The sequence below is a fragment of the Crinia signifera genome, chromosome 4 (assembly GCF_055691185.1).
Source record: "Crinia signifera chromosome 4, ASM5569118v1, whole genome shotgun sequence".
NCBI classification, from domain to species: Eukaryota; Metazoa; Chordata; class Amphibia; order Anura; family Myobatrachidae; genus Crinia; species Crinia signifera.
Window position 1 is genome coordinate 44,925,980 of NC_139220.1, and position 20,874 is coordinate 44,946,853.

General features: G+C 45.6%; 1 protein-coding gene across 1 annotated transcript in view; it reads right to left on the reverse strand.

Annotated features, from left to right (window-relative positions):
• Positions 1–4,028: 4,028 nt before the first annotated feature.
• Positions 4,029–20,874, reverse strand: part of LOC146074012 (gastrotropin-like) — an 86,605-nt gene continuing 69,759 nt past the window's right edge. The window contains exons 3-6 of the mRNA XM_083181687.1: positions 10,095–10,186; positions 7,031–7,203; positions 5,289–5,378; positions 4,029–4,355 (exon numbers count right to left, since the gene is read on the reverse strand). Of these exons, the coding sequence (XP_083037813.1) occupies positions 4,302–4,355; positions 5,289–5,378; positions 7,031–7,203; positions 10,095–10,161 (384 nt within the window). The 5' untranslated portion in view covers positions 10,162–10,186 and the 3' untranslated portion in view covers positions 4,029–4,301. The remainder of the gene's footprint in view (positions 4,356–5,288; positions 5,379–7,030; positions 7,204–10,094; positions 10,187–20,874) is intronic.

Below are 20,874 nucleotides of genomic sequence, written 5' to 3' on the forward strand. Positions count from 1 at the left end.
ATATTCTCATTTTATATTCCTGTACCGTTCTTCTTTAACTATATATTATTCCTTTCATTGCAGCCAAGTTAATTATTAGCTAAAATAAAATAAATCAATACATCGCCACAAAGGAGTAACACATATAAATCTATATATAGTCACATATTAATTAAAAATGTATGTTCATTATCAAACCTTTATGGCTCGTACCCCTCCTCATATCTAGGCTCTGACTCAGACCAGCAATCCTATAGCTCTGATACACAAAGGACAGAAATCAATTTTCACCTTATCTTATCCCCCCTGTATGTGCCTGACACTCGCTGGATCCAGGGGCAGTGCCCACAAATATAACTAATACAGGCTTTTTCATGGATATGCATCAGTGTATCCGACGTGAGCACCCAGGTCATTTCCCAGTGCAGCATTCTCCTGGAAGAGATGCCTTAAAGACTAAAATATAAAGCATCCGAATATTAGTGATAGTGGAGTACAATGCCTGAGCACAGGCGCAGCACATTTCATTAGGAGGTGCACTGTCCGAGGGGTGTGATTAGCACCACCTACTGACACTCACTGACAACTAAATTATATAGGGAATTTAATCTAACTGATTATGTCAGTTATACCCCTTTCACATCGCACTTCGGACCCGGGTTATTGCTAGGTTGGTGATGTATGAACCTGGGTTGAGGTGTGGTGTGAAAGCACCATTCCTTATATAACCCGGGTTGAACAACCCGGCAATTTGACCTGGGTTATAAGAAGGTTTAAACTCTGGTCACCCTCTGTATAATGCCCAACCCAGGTTTAAAGTGAAAGTGTTGGATCTGGGTTGAACCCCGCTTTGCGCTGTGAAAGTGGTATCATGGTGCTGGACTGTTGCGTGTTAATCCTGCCAGGTGGCGGTTCCATCCAGTCATGCCTGTTCCTCCTACAGCTGCTTCTGCTTTTTGCCAAAACCGCCCATCTGTTTTTTTTTTACAAAAAAACAGCTAAAATCACAGACTTTGGGGTGCTTTTGATCCTACAGTTTATTAACCGTAATAACATACATTCCACTAATTCCCAGTTTATTCTGAACAGCTCACAGCTTACAATATTGTTTTTAGACCAAAAGGTTGCACCATACCTCCCAACAATCACGATTTTAGTGGGACAGTCCCGATTATCAGGGCCTGTCCCGCTGTCCCACCCACGGCCGGCAGTGTCCCACGGTGAGGGGGGGCTGTTGGGAGTCCCCCCTGTCGGCTGCTAAGCAGCGGGGAATAAACGCTGTGCGCGCACAGCGTCTATTCCCGCAGCCAGGGGGCTGGGGGCACGGCTAGATGCTCAAGGAGCCTCTGGGTCATGCACCATAGCGTCAAAATGGGGGCGTGGCCTTGCGGGAGAGCCATCAACTGTGTCCCGCCTCCGGAAGCTTGAAAGTTGGGAGGTATGTTGCACCCAGGTAGCTGGATGACTAAGCAACAGAAGTGAGCAACACAAACACGTGGCACATCCAGTAGTGGCACTGCAGTGGCAGACAGAATATCAGTTTTATACAAACTTAGCAGCACCCCTGGAATTATACAGTAGGCTCAGCAGCACCCCTGGACTGATATGGCAGACTTAGCAGCACCCCTGGAATTATACAGAGATTTACTATTCCCCCTGTTCTATTTCACAGGGGGATCAAGTAGGAGGTGAGCGGGGTGGAACTTATTATTTCCACCACCTCTAATAGTAAGGTGTAACTAGTTCAACCTCCACTTTGGCCCTGCATGCACTTTGGCGGTGGTTGTGGGTGCTAAAAACCCTACCACTGGCCCTGCTCTGTCTTATGGGGGCTCAAAAAACAGTGAAAAAACACATTTCGACCTTGCGACCTGTCGACCTAAAACTATGTCGATCTAGTCCCATGTCGACCTAGACACCTGTCGACCTTCAGCCATGTCGTCCTAGAACCCTGTCGACCTAGTTGCCTGTCGACCCAACGGTGTCAAACTAATGACTTTCGACCTAAGTCTGGTCGACACTATGACCGTATCCCACAAAAATAGACTCTAACAGTGGTGGCTTCAGAGGGGGGGCTGCAGCTCAGTCCAAAATTTAGGTAGGGGAACAACACCAACTACCAGTGAGTCAGTTTTAAAGGCAGTCGTGGCAGTTTCTGTGCCTCCTATTTGAATTTTGAACTGGTCATCGAGGGGATGTGTTCTTCGGGCGGTGTGCAGCGTTTACCCAAGTGTACACTGCCTAGCGTGCGGGTCTGAAAAAGGCCCAAAATGTATTGCAGTTAAAAGTTGTTAGTTGTAGTATTACTAAGTAGAACATTTTAGAAATCGTGTGACACTTTTGTGTGTTTACATCAAGATATTTCAGTTCATTTTACACAGCCATAAAATCTACTCCATCTGTATGATATATATGTAATCAAAGCCATTTTATTACAACAAACCCTGCCACCACAGATTTTAATATGTAGAAATACAAATATCCAGAAAGAAATATTTTTACCCATCATTCATTGCCAAAATGTGTTAATACTGTAAGTGCATAGAACCCTCCTGAGATAGAGCTAATATATTCTCACTTTAAGGGCCTAATTCCGAACTGATCGCATGACAAAATAGTTCTCAAAATGGGCAAAACCATGTGTCGCTGGGGAGAAAGTCACATGGGCAGAGAGAGAGTTAGATTTGGGGGAGTTATTTTATTTCTGTGCAGGGTAAATACTGGCTGCTTTATTCTTACACTGCAATTTAGATTTCAGTTTCGACACACCTCATCCAACTCTAACTCTCTCTGCACATGTGACATTTGCCCTACCTGTAGTGCACATGGTTTTGCCTATTTTGATAACAGAATTGCCCTGCGATCAGGTCTGAATTAGGCCCTGAGTTTGGGAAACACATAAAGCATCCATAAGGAAGTATCCTATTAGTAGTGGTAATTTAATGCTGAGGGCCATTCAATAAGCTACAATGCCAGCGTTCTTTACCCCAAATACCTGCCCTTAACGGGTGTTAAGGTGCCCATACACTAGTAAGATTTATCTTCAGATCTGGCTGGTTGGAACAAAAACATGGTTATGGATGAGTGACAGTTTGTTAGTTTTCCAGTATTTCCAAGCAAATGGTCAATTGTCATTTGCTCTCATCCATAACCATGTTTTTGTTCCAACCAGACAGATCTGCAGATAAATCTGCGTGTGTATTGCCACCTTTATGCTTCACATGCATTATCCCCGATAAGCAGCAGCCAGACCCGCAATAACACACGGAATTGGAGCCCTGATCCCATGCGGTTTTTGTGAGATCCTGTGTGCATCTTCGGCCGATAGAAACAGATGCTAATTGAATACTGTGATAATGACCATTGGTCATTAACCGCAATATCCATCTGTTTTTGTCGGCCAAAATACACTGGGCCTAATAGGATTCTTATGACTAATTACTATATTATATATATATTATTGTCCAGTGTGTAAGGAGATCAATGTGTACAGGACCGATGCTAGGGTATGTACTTGTGCAGCTCCCCCAGACTTGTAGAGCAGATGACTTGGATTGCAGAATGTGCCAACAAAAAGACAAAGAAGCATTTATCTCAGGCTGGCCCAACTGTTTCCTATAACGGTTGCGATCTCTGGCCAGGTGCTCATAAAGAAACAAAGGAGCCAATGTGCAGTCTTCTACAGGGCCCCCTCCTGTGTAACCAGCAGTTCAGAGTCTAGTGTCCATGTGCAGGTCTCCAGGAAGTGGTGCAGTGGCCATATTTTGCCATTGATTTTCTTTCTGCTACACCATTTTCGTGCAGTGGTGCTACCGCCGATGCGTGACTCCAGAGGGGTAGTAATAAAGAGATAGATGCAGGGTGTGTGATGTGGCCCCTCTAGACCCAGGGGTCCGTGTGCACTGCACACCTAGCACTCATTAAGGAAATGCCTCTGGTCAAGTATACTGTATATTACTCAGACTAATCATTGGAACCAGTTGGATCCAGGGAGTCTGCGTACGGTGACATAGAACCTGGGCTCAGGACACCTACAAATCATGCAAACATTGAAGCATGTCAATCACTCAACGGCTAGGGGAGGGCTGTGATTGATCACATGGGACCCGTTCTGTAAATCTTTGGGTTACATACTCTGAATCATGCCCATTATATAAATGATATGACCATTTAAGTAAATTTGACCAAATTAGGCATAATATCTGCTGCTCTCAGTAAACAGTTGATTACAGTAAATGTTATTAAGAAAACAGAACTCTTTATCTTTAAAACACATAGATATATTTGTTAGCATTTTTTAAATAAAGCAAGTGACTCCCCCTTCAATCCAATCTTTTACTGATCCTCTTGAAAGTAACACCACCAGCTTCTGATGTCTGAAACAAAAAGAAACACATAACAAGAGAATTCAATTGTTTGTTTAGTAAACAAAAGTGCTTGTTCTTAATATGACTTTTCATTGTTTACACGTCTAGAGCTCAATCGAGGTGGCCCTATCTCACCAGAGATTTTTCTACACAAAACTGTGGGATGCAAACAGAAACCTGTGAAACTGGCGGCACCATAAGTGCGGCATTTATCTGTAGGTATAATATGTAAAGGCATTACGGCATATGTAATAGGCATTGAGGTGTGTGGTATAATGTGTAATGGGCATTACTGCATGTGGTATGATTTGTAATGGGCATTACGGCATGTGATATAATATGTGATGGGCATAATATGTAGCAGGCATTAGAGTGAGTGGCATAAAGTGTAGTAGGATTTACAGTGTGTGTTATAATGTGTAACAGGCATTGGTGTAATTTGTGTAGAGGTGGATGGTGGTTTTGTTAAATTTTTAGTGTGGGAGGTGGTACCCGCATTTCACATAATAAGGAGGGGTTGAAGGGTGTACTCTCTTTCACTGGGAAGGGTGTAATGATGAAGGGGGTAGGTCCTCTCAACCGCTGAGGTGGGGGATGTTTTAATGAAGGGGTTACTCCCAATGAAAAGAATAATTGGCTGCAGCTGTCAATTCAGAGGTAAGGTTGTCTGTGCTGGGGGCAGCCATTATATGGGCCTTATTGCCACCAATCCTCCCACCCTCCCTTCCTGCTCCACACCACTACTAGTGCTTGAGCAGGTGGAGGCCCCCAGAAATATTAGTGTATGGGGCCCTAAGATTTCTATTGTCAGCCTTGAGCCTGCACACAGTACATGTTTGATCCAGGCACCCTAGGCAGCAGTGCCTAGCAGTGGTAGTGCCATGCATTGCTGATACTGATTCAGCTATGTGTCCTTTTTATTTGTGTATAGGTTTTACTCACCTCCACCAGTTTTCCTCCAACAATTTCAGATGAGTGCCTGTATTTTCCAAAATCCACCACTATTTTCCCATCTTCAAGCTGGACAGTTGCCTGTTTAAGAATGCCCAGGAGTTAGTCAGTGCTACCTAACAAACATCAGGAAGGCTGAGAATAACATAGTAACACTGCCGAGAGAAGTGACAATTTTATACACCTTTCACATCGCAAACGCCGGGTCGCACCCACAGATTTGGACACAGGCCCATCCCGGAAGTTACCCGGCATTTGCAATGTTTACCCCCCACAGCGCCCTGCCAATAAGCTGAGTCGCTGAAGTCAGAAAGGGGGCAGAGTGGCGGCACTTCATCAGGGGGGCGGGAAAGGAGGCAGTGCTTGGAGCTGACTCTACCTCCTTCCTATAGTGTCAACGGGACACGGGTCACTCGACCTGGGTTACCCATTCACACTGCACAGCAACCCGAGTCCAAACTGAGATTTACCCTTCTTTTAACCAGGGTTGAATTGCTGGGTTGCTGGACACGGGTAATTTCGAAACACCCTTTCACACCGCATGTCGACCCGGGTTGACCCGGCAACAACCAGGGTCGGACCCGGGTTATTTGTGCGATGTGAATGGGGTATTATAGATTATTTTTTTCCCCAGATATTAACATTTTAGATATTTGGTTATGGAAGAAGATATCTTAAGGACGAGTTTGGCCACCTCTGCATTAGACTCCAATGTCTCCAGCTCGTACATTCACACTGTGAAATCTTAAACATGACCTAATGATATATCCTCATCAGTGGCCACATCCAGAATTATGCTGTCATTGGCGAGGTCATTAAATTCAGCTGCAAGAGTGACCGAACGGAAGGGGAGATGAACGACTCACGTAAGTGCACGATAGCAGGTACACACTGGAGGATTTGAAGAATTTTTCCTTACATTCATCAATAAAATGTACAGCAGCACCTGCAGGCTGTGATGTGGTCCTGCACACTATAATTATACTGCTGAGAAATCAGTGCCTCTCCAGCTGTTGCAGGACTATGGGGGTTATTCTGGATGATTCCACCAAACCCTAACTGTGAATGGTGGCTTGTTCTCCCCCAATTTGCAAGGGTGATTCCCTCACAGGGCCTGCAAATGGATGTTACACAGCAACCTCCATTTGCAGCCTAGTGAGATCCACCCACATAATTCGATGGTTAGCAACTATCGAATGATGGGGACGGTGCAGGCATATTTCAAGTCACTTACATAAGTGTGGACGCTCCGGTGATGTCATCTGGCCACCCCCTCCCCCCCGCACCATTGGGGTATTTGCATGAGCGGCCAACGCTCTCATGGGAACGCCCATGAAACGCTGGGAGTTCCCCATATGTAAATAGCCCGGCCCGCTGCATCCCACCCCTCCACACCCCCCCCCCTCCCGCACCTGTGCATCGTGGCTGCAAGCACCCTGCGTCTGTACATTCGCGAACACACCAGGGAACGAATGAGCCAAAATAACCCCCTCTATCCCCAGCATGCCTTGCTTTAGACCCTGTTGGCACTTTTATTTCCATACCAGTTGGCCAGCCTCTTGTTTAATAAGCTTCCCTCACAGCCAGATATAGTTGCACAGGTATAAAATGCTAACAGTGGGATTACAAATTAAAATATGCAGAGTAATTTCCTTTTAGCAAAACAACTACTTCAGATACCTCCTACCTCCAAGTCTGCTGCGCTATATAAGAAACTGTATATAAATACTTACTTTAAATTTTTTACCACTCATAGTCGCCATGTTTGACTCCTTCCCCACTGTGAACTTGTTAGTTATGGTGTGGCCTGGGAATAGCTGCGACCAGGTGTACTCGTTGCCATTCTGGACTACCTCAGTAGTGAATTTGAAATTCTTCCCTTTTTGGATGGTTTCTGCTGGAATACCTGTTGGAAGCAGAGTTGCAATTCATTTTTGTAGTGATTGTTATTCCAATTGTAGCTCTATCATCCATATATCACCAAATGGTACTTTGTATTTCATCTGATTCAAACACTCATTTATGGGCTGATATCATAACACATCAAGCGAAGATGTACTGTTATCCATAGTAACCAATCAGATTACAGTTTATAGCAATTTTGTAGGTGTTTTTTAAGCTAAGGATTAACTATTGTATCCAACAATGGAGGTTGCAGTGCAGTCGAAGCTCAAATAGGGGGGCCACACCTACTGTCACCCAAACACTGCCAATCATCACCATCCGGGACTCATTGGCAGTTGGTATGGTTCTCCTATTTGAATTATGGACTGTGCCGCAGTCCCGCCTCTGAAACTGCTACTGGTATATTCCCATCTGTATGTATCATGCGATTCCTATAGTGGTTTGACACCATACTCTTTCCACGCCCATCTGGCGGCACCCCAGAGCCTGAAGCAGACACCCTAGAGTCCTAGCTGAGATACTGATTTGCGCCACGCCCTCCTCAGTTTGATACTAATATGGTTTATTATAATCTAGGCCACTGAGCCCCAAGGGCCTAGCCAGGAGCTATAGCCAGGGGCGTAACTAGGACTTGGTGGGCCCCATAGCAAAATTTTTAAGGGGCCCCCCTTCTACAGGGTGCGGAGGTACACAGGTACAGTGTATAGGGTGACACACGCACAGGTTGATTGGGGGTACAATGCATCACAAACACACAGGGATAGGAGGGTACATGGTGTAACACACACACACATACAGGGGTAGGGGGTGTATACTGTCACATAGTGAGGAGGAGGTTATAGGGTGTCACAGGCACAGGGGTAGGGGGTTTACAGTGTCACACAAGGTGGGGAGAGGAGGGAAGCACAAAAGGAAAGGGGTTACACACCACTGTGACACTGTGTCTCACATGCACAGTCACACGCAGTCACCCACACAATGAAGTAGCTGTTTTACACCCACAGTAATTTCAGCCGACCCTGCTTACAGTAGCAGGGGCAGCCAGCTATTTCATATACATTTGGATTGATAGAGTTGTATTGAGTGATTGTGAAAGTGTAAAGGACGAAATAGGGGGAGGAGAGAGAAAATTCATTACCTCAAAAAAGCAGCCTGATGCCTGAGCAGTCAGCCAGAGGTCTCTGATGGGGGCGGAGCCTTCCCAGCATTAAGCTCCGCCCCCTAAATGGCCGCGAATTGCGTCTTGGTACGGTGCCTGAAGTGGGGCCTGATAGTTAAGGCTACGCTAGTGAAAACTGTGGTGGTGGCTGAGGTAGGACACTGCCACCGCTACATCCTCCGTGGCGGCTGCTTCTGCGGGCCGGAACTGGAGGAGCAGGCTCTGCTACTGACCACACTCTCCGGCAAGGAGAGGGATAACTGGTGAACATTGATGGCAGACTTCAGTGGGTGCAGGCAGGGGGAGCTGCAGGCCCTGGAAACAGCTCGGGCCCCAAAGCAGCTGCACCCCCTGCACTCATAGTAGTTACGCCACTGTCTATAGCGGTCTACTGGATGACCTGGCTCAGCTGCAGCAGTAGGGATGGCCGCCAACCGTTGATGATTCAAAATCATCGATGGTTTGTGGCCGCTGTTGAATAGTTTTGCCATCGATGGGGGAGAACCAGATGGTTAAATAGATAAACAAATATTTTTTTTTTTCCCAAGGGGCTGGGAGACGGCGCATTGCTCTGACCCAGACACAGTGAAGCCATATCCCCCTATTAATTGGTCCACAGGCCAATCAGTCGAAGAAAATGGATGTCCCTCAATAGGTAAAAACATTGATGGTCACCCATTGCATAGTATTACACCATGGCTCTTCAAACTGCGGCCCTCCAGATGTTGTGAAACTACAAATCCCAGCATACCGTGCCACAGTTTTAACACTCCCTTATAGCAAAACTGTGGCAAGGCATCCTGGGATTTGTAGTTTCACAACATCTGGAGGGCCACAGTTTGAAGACCCATGTATTACACTATCGATGGCCAGTTGCACTATTGCCATAGATAGCAACCATCGATGGCAATGCCAACAATGGCCATCCCTAAGCAGCAGCCTCATCACCACTGTCCCATGTACAGTAGCCCTGACTAAGATAATCACATGATCAGTTAGGTCCCTCCACAATATCAGTACAAAAGCTCCTGAAATACTTAAAATCAACAATTCAACAGATTAAAGTAAAATGTTTTCTAACACAATATAACACAGATCATCCCATCCTGTTCTATTATCACTTACTAACTCTTCTCTTTCTCTCTCCTCTGTTTTCTCAATCACCCTTTCCCCCTCTCTATGTATATAGTCTTATTTTGTACATGTGCTGTATGAATCAGCTTGCTATACACTATTATATCAATATACTTCAAGGATAGATTGTAAGCTTGCGAGCAGGGCCCTCTACCTTTGACTGTCTGTAAATGCCCAGTTTGTTTTATCACTGTCTCCTATTATAAAACGCCACAGAATATGCTATATAAGACACTGTTAATGGTGTGTGTGTGTGCTCCATGTGCAGGGGGGGGGGGGGGGGGCAGATGTAAAATGTGCAGAGAGAATTAGATTTGGGTGAGTTATTTTGTTTCTGTGCATGGAAAATACTGACTGCTTTATTTTTACACAGCAATATAGATCTCACTTTGAAGTAAAACCCCACCCAAATCGAACTCTCTCTGCACGAGTTACATCTGCCCCACCTGCAGTGCACATGGTTTTGTCCATCTAAGAAGGAATTTGCCAGGAGTGAACCAGAATACCCCACTGTTGAATGTGAAATGTAAAATCATTAAATTCCAGTGCATGCAGCTATTCCAGGCACCTTGAGTACTGTAAGTACTGTTTGGCCTTACCAATTGTCTGCATGAAGGCTTCATAGTTCTCCTCGCTCTCCACTTCATATCTTCCAGTGAAACTCATGGTCTCTCAGCTGAAAATGAACAGACTAGAAAGCAAAATCTGAGATGCCAGGATGGAGCTGGACGGGTTTGTTTGATTTTTTTGTTAAATAGTTTTATCATTCAACCCCTCCCTGTGCCTGTATTACTATCCCCAGTATGCAAATTCCTGACACCGTCCAGTGTAACCAATCCAAGGCCAGCGATGTGGTGATTAACCAGCATCGGTGTTACTGAACTACAGAGCAGCACTGGGTTTATTGCCCTGATATGCAATTGTCATGCAGGGACTCAGGAGCAGTGGAATTTCTTTTTTGCTGGAGACATTCTCAAGGCTCCTTATATAAGTGATAACAAAAAAGCATGACAGAGACAGGTACAAGCTTTATGTCATAGACCAGTGGTGGATTTTACCTTGGGCTGCAGCCTGCAGGGCACTGACTTCCCATTGGATGTGTGTTCTGCTAATCACAGACAGACAGACAACACCAGGGTAAGAAGAAGTGATCTCCAGTCTGGTCTACGATAGTAGGGAATAGGAGCCACTCCCCTTCTATCATGTCAGCCCTACCTACTCTCAAGGGTTTGGCATGATTCTGAGTCACACATAAAGTGGCTGCAGTTGTGGACTGCTGCAGGAGCCAGATATAAAAAAATGATGCTAATGAGAGAATCTGTAGGGATAATGCAGGGGATTGCACATGTGCATGTGGAGAACTAGCAATGAATTTTATTTGGCGGACAGTGATGTGCGGTGGTGGCTGTGTCCAGAGAGGCACTGCCACTCAACCTGGCCACCAGCCCCTGCGGTCCCTTCTGAGGGGGGTGTGTGTGTGTGTGTGTGTGTGTGGAACAATACCCACCAGGTGAGACATAGGTGATGTGCTGGAGGGGAGAGCTGGGGAAAAGCGGAGCCTCTAGAAGCTTTATTGACACGGGCTGCTGTGATTGGACAGCAGCTGGATCTGCTTTCCAATCACAGCAGCCTTGTCAATGAAGCACTTCTAGAAGTGCCGCATTTACCATTTATTTTAATGGCCTTTTTTAGCCTATGACTTAGCCCCGACCCCGATGCTTCATCACCTTATCCCCTTATACACTTGTTTGGGAGGCACACTTATCGTCGCCTCCCAAATGAATTTGCAGGGTACAAATTGGTCAATTAATACAAAGAAAATACTTTGGACACAGAATATGTGACATAAGTATATTCTTTGTATTATTTTAAATAAAATGACAGGGGAAGCACTGCCTCCCCTGACTGCACGTCCCAGCTGGCGGCTGCAACCAACATAGTGCAATTGATCATTCAGGAGTTATATGAGGCAATAAATTCTGTAGTTACCAGTCCCACATTAAGGGCCAGATTAAGCCTTTAGGGGGCCCTGGTCACTTTAGACAGAGGGCCCCCTTGCACTTGTCATTATTGGCCGCAAACTGCATGGAAAAATATTAAACTGTCAAAACACAGAGTAAAGGCAGTATAAACTTTGTGTCAATGGGTAACTGCGGGCAGTGACCTGCCTGTGGGCGTGTGGTGCTGGACTGACTGAGAGCGGGAAAGCACAAAGATTCGCCATCAGCTGGGTGTTTGGCCGGCTGTTGCTAGGTGACAGATGCGCTCCTGTGGCAAGGGCGCAAAGAATACGGTGTGCATGGGAGAAAGTGGAGGAGGCATTGGCAGTACTGGCTCTATCATTTAAAGCCACCTTATATGGAGACAGCTAGTCATCCAGCGGGTAGAATGCATGTGAATGCACATAACATGAGTTTAATAAGCAGCGTGTGACAGGCATAGTATGTAACTAGTACAGGATAGGGGTAGGGAAAGTCTGCACACTGCTTTATTATTCCTATTTATTAAGGCTGAATGTCCGCAATATTATATTTTATTTGCGGGGGTGCAAACCAAGACAACTGGTAGTAACAAAAGAGTTGTATGGCTGGATGCACACCAATCATTGGCTTTGATATTTAACTTTTATTTAAATTTTTTTAAAGGATCCATTTGACTTTTTGTGGGATCAGAACGAGAAGGGTTATAATGTGAAATAAGGGGTTAAAATACACATACAGATACAATACATAACATATAACATGAACTTAGTGCTCTAATTGTAAAATAATGAGTGTAAATAGAATTAAAAAGCACAGCCTGTTTTCGCCTTATTTAGTTACACAATATGCCAAGAAGGTTGTAGCTGGTAATGCTGCTGCGGTTTATTACTGTGGTGCAAGTTTCTCAGCCCTTAAACTTGTTCAATGTGATTGATTTCTCTAGGGAGTGTGTCTTTGTTACAATTGTTTCTTTTGCTGTTTATTTATAGTAAAGCAAAAAATGTGACCATATTCAGTGATTCATAGTTATAGTTACTGGTGGATATGATTATTTATATACCCGCAGTTTGCGAGAGTGGTTGTCTTAAGTATCGTGTGACAGTGGTACTTTAACACATAGGTTGTTAGCACCTTTATCGGCAGGGCCGGCGCCACCACTAGGCAGCTCTAGGCATTTGCCTAGGGCGCCGGCCACTGGAGGGCGGTAATGAGCTGCAGTAGGAGCAGCAGGAAAGGTCCCACCTGCGCAGAGAGCCCGCTAATCTCCCCCAGGCTCTGACCTGATGCCCGCCAGCCTCCCTCTTAACTGATGCCCGCCAGCCTCCCTCTGATGATCTGCCGCCCACCAGCGTACCTCTGTATCGCTATTTGCTGGCAGTGCGGGAAGCGCTGCTGAATATGAAAAAACTGTCCCGACGCTGATTGGAGAGAATTCAGCCAATCAGCATCTGGAAATTCTTTTCATATTCAGCAGCGCTTCCCGCAATGCCTGCAAATAGCGATACTGAAGCTGTCAGACGCTTCTCCCCGCTGCCCAGATACCCGCATCATCCCTGCTTCCCCGTGTACAATAAGCCAGACCCCACTGATGCTTGGGGAAGCAGGGTCTGTGGGGCGCAGAGAGGACTCAAGTGACCCCAGTGCAGCCGCCGATGCCCGACGCCCGCCCCGCACCCCGCACGCACGGCATTACTGGGAGTGCAGGAGGGTGACGGGTCCTCCTTAGCCTCCCTCCAGTCCTGCTCTGCTGTCCTCCTGGTCCATCGGCATCATATCCTGCTGGCTCATCCCTCCCTTAACAAGTAAGCAGCTGCCAGCTCTGGACCTATATTCATCTGTGTGCATTATGTGTAGATCATGCCTCTCTCACTCTCTGCTTAAACCCCCCTCACACCTCCCTCTCCTTTACCCCTCTCTCTCTGCCTGCCCCCTCTTTCTAATCTCTCTCTGTCTGAACCCCCTGTTTTCACCCCCCCTTCTCTCTCTCTCTGACCCTGACCCCACCTTTCTCACCCCTCTCTGCCTCACCCCCTTTCTCTGTGTACCTGATCTCCCCTCTCTCTCTGTGCCTGACCCCCTCTCTCTCTTTCCCTCTTCCTGACCCCCCTCTCCCTCACTCCTGTCTCTCTCTCTGTGCATGACCCCTCTCTCTCACCCTCTCTTTTGCTCTCTGCCTGACCCCCCCTCTTTCATCCCTATCTATCTCTCTGTGCCTGAACCCCATTCTCTCACCCTATCTCTCTGTGTGCATGATCCCTCTCTGCCCAACCCCACTGCCTCTCTCCTCACTCTTTCTGTGCTTTCTATTTTTAGATTTGTTTGTGCTCCTGGAGGGGCCCAAGTAGGAAGTGTGTGCTCCTGGAAAGGCCCACTGCGCTGATTTGCCCGGGGGCCAATAATGGTGTTAAGATGGCCCTGGCAAGGACAAGGCAGCAGAAGCCAGCCCACGAAAGAGTAGAGCTGGCCGCCACCCACACATTATACCTCACCAGCAATGGCCTGAGGTAAGGGGGAAGGAAGCCGGGCAGGAGCACCGCAGCCTTTGAATATATATATATATCTCAAAGAATGGGGGCACTCACCAAAGCATCCAAATAGAAAACTTGTAATCCATAGTTCCCATAACTAGGACCTGATTATGTGAACTATGGATTAAAAGGTCTCTAATTGGATGCTCTGGTGAGTGCCCTCATTCTTTCTTTGTTTATTTGGATATTGGATGTTTATTCAAGCTGTAGTTGATAGGGGGGCCTATATATATATATATATATATATATATATATATATATATATATATATATGGGGGGGGGGGGGTGTTAGGCAGACAGTTTGCCTAGGGCGCTGGGGAACCTTGCACCGGCCCTGTTTATCGGTGATGTTGTCCCCTCTTCATATATATATATATATAGGTGCCACTATCTTATACCGTAGATATATTCTCTCATGAATAGTTAGCACCCCTAACCGCTGTAGCATATATTGGTAAGACTGCATGGATCTAGTCTGGTATTTTGAAGCCTTTGGTGGCTCTGTCAGATTGTCCCACTACAGCCTCTGCCTGGACCGGCAGTCACGCTATATGTGGTCTCTTAACACACCCCATTCATTGATTCCTAATGGATCTCTGTGTTCAGAGACTCCACTCCCTATTCAGGATTACTAGAGTGATATTATTTATTGACCACTTGTGGTATTTGAAGGTAGGTGCAAGAAATGTGTTACACTAATACTTTGTAGCTCTGACTGCTGTCACCTATGTTGGTGTGTATGCCAGCATTAATTCTATAAATGTAGTGCCATAAATATGGTTGTTTATTTGGTTATATCACATATGTGTCCCACAGCAACTCCTGCCTTGACCAATAATATCACTGTGTGGGATTGTTTAATATCCCCCCAGGAGTAGTAGAGATAGTATTTATTAATTAGGAGTAACTATTTATGTACAGATATTCCTATCCCTGTTTCAAAAGATTGGTGGTTTTATCAAGTCACCCCACCATAACCTCTCCGAAGGAGATTGTGGATGCAGTCAAACCCCAAAACCTCAATTTCTGCAGTACCTACCCCGTTGCCTCACAACATATACGCCAAAAGTCAACGAACACTGGCACCTAATATCCAGTGACCCTGTTCTATACACAGAACTTTCTCAGCCTCCCAGGTTTGCCTATAGAAGAGGTCCCAACTTGAGAGATCTCCTGGTGAAAACGGCTCCAGGACCAGCACCGGCGAGTAAGGCACATTGGCTCAGTCGCAAGAAGGGTACATACAGATGCTCAGGCTGTTTCAACTGACAATTCTTACAAACTTGACTGCACTTTGTCAACCCACAAGATGGTGTTGACTACACCATTTAACACTGCTTGGACTGCAACAGCAGATATGTAATTTATTCCCTACGATGTCCTTGCAATCTGCTATACATTAGCAAAACTACTAGAGTGCTTAAGGAAAGACTTAGCTAACACCGCTCCTCTATCAAAAACAGATTCATTACTCAAGATGCACAGAATGAGCTCAAGAAACTACCTGTGGCAAGACACTGTATATCTAAATCCCACAATGTCTCACAACTCAAATGCACCATCATTGATCATATTCCGCCACTGAAAAGAGGTGGCGATAGGGAAAAACTCCTTCTAAGAGAACTCCAGAGGATCTTCAGATTGAATTGTATGGCCCAGTATGGCCTCAATGAAGTCTTTAACCCCTTCCTGACACAGCCAGTTTTTGCCTTCCTGACAGAGCCCTTTTTTTCAAATCTGACATGTATCACTTAAGTGGGGATAACTTTTTTTTGCTTTTACTTATCCCAGTGATTTTGAGATTGTTTTCTCGTGACACATTGTACTTCAAATTAGTGGTAAATTTGGGTCGATACAGTCTGTGTTTTTTTGTGAAAAATACCAAAATGTCGCAAAAAAATGGAAAATTTAGCAATTTGCAAAATGTTAAATTTTCTGCTTGTGAGACAAATAATCATACCACTCAAAATAGTTAATAACTAACATAGACCATATGTCTACTTTATGTTTCCATCATTATTTCAACTTCCTTTTAAATTTTTTGGACACTAGGAGGCTTAAAATATGAATAGCAAATTCTCAAATTTTCAAGAAAATTTCAAACACTGATTTTTTTAGGGACCAGTTCAGTTCTGATGAGACTTTGAGGGACTTGTATGTGAGACACCCCCATAAATGATGCCATTTCAAAAACTGCACCCCTCACAGTATTCAAAACAGCATTTTGGAAGTTTGATAACCCTTTAGGTGTTTCACAGGAATTAAAACAATGTGTAGGTGAAATTTCAAAATTTCATTTTTTTTGCAGATTTGCAATTTTAATACATTTTTCTAAGGAACACAGTACATTTAACTAGAGAAATGTGACTAAAAATTGATTCCCCCAATTCTTTTGTTTTCATAAATATCCTATATGTGGCCCTAGTGTGCACGTTGACCAAACCACAGGCTTCATAATAGAAGGAACACCTACTTGATTTTGGAGCCTCCTTTTTATGAGATTATATTTTAGGCACCATGTAGGTTTCTAGGCACCATAAGATGCTAAAAGTTAGGAACCTCCCCCACAAGTGACCCCATTTTGCAAACTACACCCTTCAGGGAATTCATTTAGGGGTATAGTGTACATTTCAAACCCCCAGGGGTTTCACCAATTTTGATACAACTGGGCTGTGAAAATGAAAAAATTTAATTTTTCATTTTCACAGCTCAGTTGTATCAAAATTGGTGAAACCCCTGGGGGTTTGAAATGTACACTATACCCCCTGATGAATTCCCTGAAGGGTGTAGTTTGCAAAATGGGGTCACTTGTGGGGGGGTTCCACTGTATGGGTGCTTCAGGGGTCATTCAACCAGAATCTGTGCTGCAAAATCCAAATATCACTCCTTCCCTTCTGAGTCCTGCCATGCACCCAACTGGTATTTTTTGGTCACATGTGAGGCATTGCCATACTCGGGAGAAATTGGGGCACAGATTTTGGGGTGCTTTGTCTCCTTCATTCCTTGCAAAAATGAAAAATTTTGAGCCAGATCTGCATTTTTGTGTAAAAAAATTTAATTTTTTACACAAAAATGCAGTTCTGGCTCAAAATTTTTCATTTTCGCAAGGAATGAAGGAGACAAAGCACCCCAAAATCTGTGCCCCAATTTCTCCCGAGTACGGCAATGCCTCATATGTGACCAAAAAATACTATTTGGGTGCATGGCAGGACTCAGAAGGGAAGGAGTGATATTTGGTGGTGGAATGAATGGTGGGTGCTATGTCGCATTAGCAAGACCCCCGAAGCACCAATACAGTGGAACCCCCCCACATGTGACCCCATTTTGCTCACCAGCTTTGGGAGGGGGGCTGGCGCTGCGGCTGGTGGGGGGGTGGGAGGGGTGCTGGCGCTGCGGCAGCCGGGTGGGTGGGAGGGGGGGCTGCCGGGTGGGAGGGGGGGGGGGGGGCCTGGCGATCGGTGGTGATCGGTGCTGTACTTAACAGCACCGATCACTGTATATATATATATATATGTGTGTGTGTATATATATATATATATATATATATATATATATGTGTATATATATAGATATTTCCAATGTTCAATGAAGAGCAAAAAACGGCACTCAGGAGACTGATTTCATGCAGACAAAAACGATGTATTAAAGTGTACAGGGGAACGTTTCGGGGAGTGACCCCCTTCCTCAGCCCCAACCTACAGCACTGGAAAATACATAATACAAACAATTTATACTCACCTGGCTGCAGGACACCCCAGGACGCGCCAACAGCGTGTAACCAGCCGGCGGAAGTGAATCACTGACGACTTCCGGTACGCGATGCGCAGCCTTAGTTGCTAGGCAACATCTGGCTTGCGCTTCACATCACAGGAAGTGCAGCGTTCCACCTTCACTGCCGGGAGGAACATGACTGAAGCGCCTTCACTTAGAGCGCCCGCAGCCAGGAGTACAACAATATAAAAACACAGGCTAATCTGACGCATACCAATCTGGCTCCAGAGTGTCAGCAGCGCGCGGCTGGGACCACTGTAGACCAAACACTGACATCATGATTGCATAGGTGTGTCTTACCGTGGAGCTCCCACTCAGCAGACCCACCATGGATATCAGGAGTAGTCCACAAGTGTTCCCGCCGACACGATGTCGACTCCTGGGCATCTTGACTGGCTGTGCGTGTAGCCTGAAACAAAACATAAAGAATACATAAAAAACATGTTAGCAAGGTGGAACAGCAAAACAGTATATGTACATGGCTTCAAAAAATCCCAAACAAAATATATAAGTCAGAACAAGATATTAATGGACCATACTACTGGATTTAATAAAGGGTGTTCCAATTAATCTTTTCGTTGAGGCCATTGGGATGAATGGTACCCAACTTAAAGATCCATTCAGATTCTTTAATCAGGAGTTTTTTAGATCTATCTCCCCCACGTGGAGTTTCAGCCACATGATCGATCATGAAGTACTTGAGGGAGGTAATAGTGTGGCCACACTGTTTGAAGTGACGTGCCACCGGCTGATCAATCTCCTTGCCCCGAAGGGTCAGGTTGATCGCAGACCGGTGGGCCGTCATGCGCTCCCTAAATGTGCGGGAGGTCTGCCCTATGTAGTAAAGACCACATGGGCAGACAATGATGTACACGACATGTGACATCCTGCAGTGCAATACCTGCCTGATGTCAAACATCTTAGGACCATGTGGATGCTTGAATTTTTTGCAAGACACGATGTGTCTGCAAGTCTCACAATCCCAACAGCTGTAACAGCCTGGAGCCTTGGTGTAAGTGTTGAGGGGTTTGGGTATCCCCATGCCTGTAATGTCAGCCTTGACCAGGCGGTCACGCAAATTTGGACCCCTGCGGAAGGCTGCTAGTGGCCTAAGTGTGTTAAGTCCCGGTAAATCCGGGTCTGTTTTAACAATGGGCCACAAAGCATTAGTGGCATGGCGGATCACAACACTAGCAGTAGAAAAGGAGCTAGACCAAGGTAAGACTGCAGCAGAGTTTTTGGGTTTGGATTTGAGTAAATCAGAACGGGGAATTTGTAACACTTCCAATTTTTGTGACTGTAGAATTTTTGGGTCATAACCCCTCGTCACAAATTTGGAAATGAGGGTATCCAAACGTGATTCCAACTTGCTGGGATCGCTGACGATGCGAGCAACTCTCATCATCTGCGACCGCGGGAGCCCCCGTTTGAGAGCCGGAGGGTGGTGGCTCGACCCAAGCAAGAAGGTATTCCTGTCAACATCTTTAAAGTGAATGTCAGTGCCAATGGTATTGTCACTGATGGTGACAGCCACATCAAGAAAATGGGTGACAGTACTGCTGTAAGTAGCAGTGTATTTGATGGAAGAGTTGCCGAGATTAATGTCGGCAATCCATGTCGACAGCTGCTCCTGCCCACCCGTCCACAAGATGAAAATATCATCAATGTAGCGGGTGTACAGGAGCAGGTTATCGCGTACAGCAGGATTGGCAAAAAACTTTGTCTCCTCCTCAAAGAACATAAAAATATTGGCGTAAGAGGGGGCCACAGGAGAACCCATGGCACACCCTCTTAGCTGCAAATAATAACCCCCATCAAATAAAAAATAATTGCGTTGCAAAGTAAGTGTAAGCAATTCAATAAACAAATCGTGATCAAGCAAGCCCGGATCCAGATATTGTGCAATGAACTGTCGAACAGCCTCTACCCCACCATCATGCGGGATGGAGGTGTAGAGGCTGCACACATCAAGGCAGACCATAATTGTGCCTTCAGGCAACACATCAAATTGTTTAAGCAGATGGATGAAACTTGTAGTGTCCTTGAGAAAGGTAGATTTTAACAACAATAGTGGTTGCAATAAATGATCCAACATTTGGGCAGTAGCTTGATATAATGAATCACGGGCCGATATAATTGGCCTGCCCGGAGGTGATAGGGGATTCTTATGCACTTTGGGTAAAGAGTACAACACTGGTACCACGGGGTGTTCTTTATGCAATGCTTTCACTACTTTAGATGATATTTTGCCATCCTGCTGGGCCCTATTGAGGATGGAAAGCAGTTCCTTTTGGTACTTTGCAGTGGGGTTGGCAGGAAGTTTACTGTAAACCTGGGCATCGGCAAGTTGGGCTTGAAGTTCTTGGCGATATTTGGAGACATCTTGCACAACAATCGCCCCGCCTTTGTCGGCAGGACGAATAACAATGTCCTCATATTTACTGAGGGTACTCAGGGCTTGAGCTTCTGGCCGGGTTAGGTTCTTTTTGAACTTCCCCGGAGCCTGAGAGAATTTTGAAATCGAGTCATCCAATAATCGACCAAATGTCCTGATGGACGGATTCGTGGATACCGGGTCAAAATGAGATCTGGTGGTTTTACTCAAAAACTGGTGCATCGGGTCCATCGATGTCTGGGGGGGTGTGGCCTGAAAATGCTCCTTTAACCTTAATTTTCGTTGGAATTGGTGGTGATCTCTCTTCCACATGAATGGATCATGAAGATTAGTTGGTACAAATGTGAGGCCTTTGTTAAGTACCTGGATTTCTGTAGTGGACAGCTCACGAGATGACAGATTGATGACTACTGATTCATGTTGACGCGTCGGGGTGGATTGCGTCGAATTTCTTTTGGCCTGGCCCCCCCTACGGGTGGGCGCTTTTCGTTGGGCTTGGCTCTGGAGGAAACCTCTGTCCCGCCTAAAGGGATGCCTCCGGTGTGGGTTGCATCATCGGAGTCGGAGATAATGAAATCACTATCATTGTTGGTCTCACGTGCCTCCTGATGTCGACGACCACCCCGAGGTTGCCACGGGCGACGGCGTCTCTCAGAGGATTCTTGACGTTGGTTCACCCCGGACAGCCAACTATAAACACGAT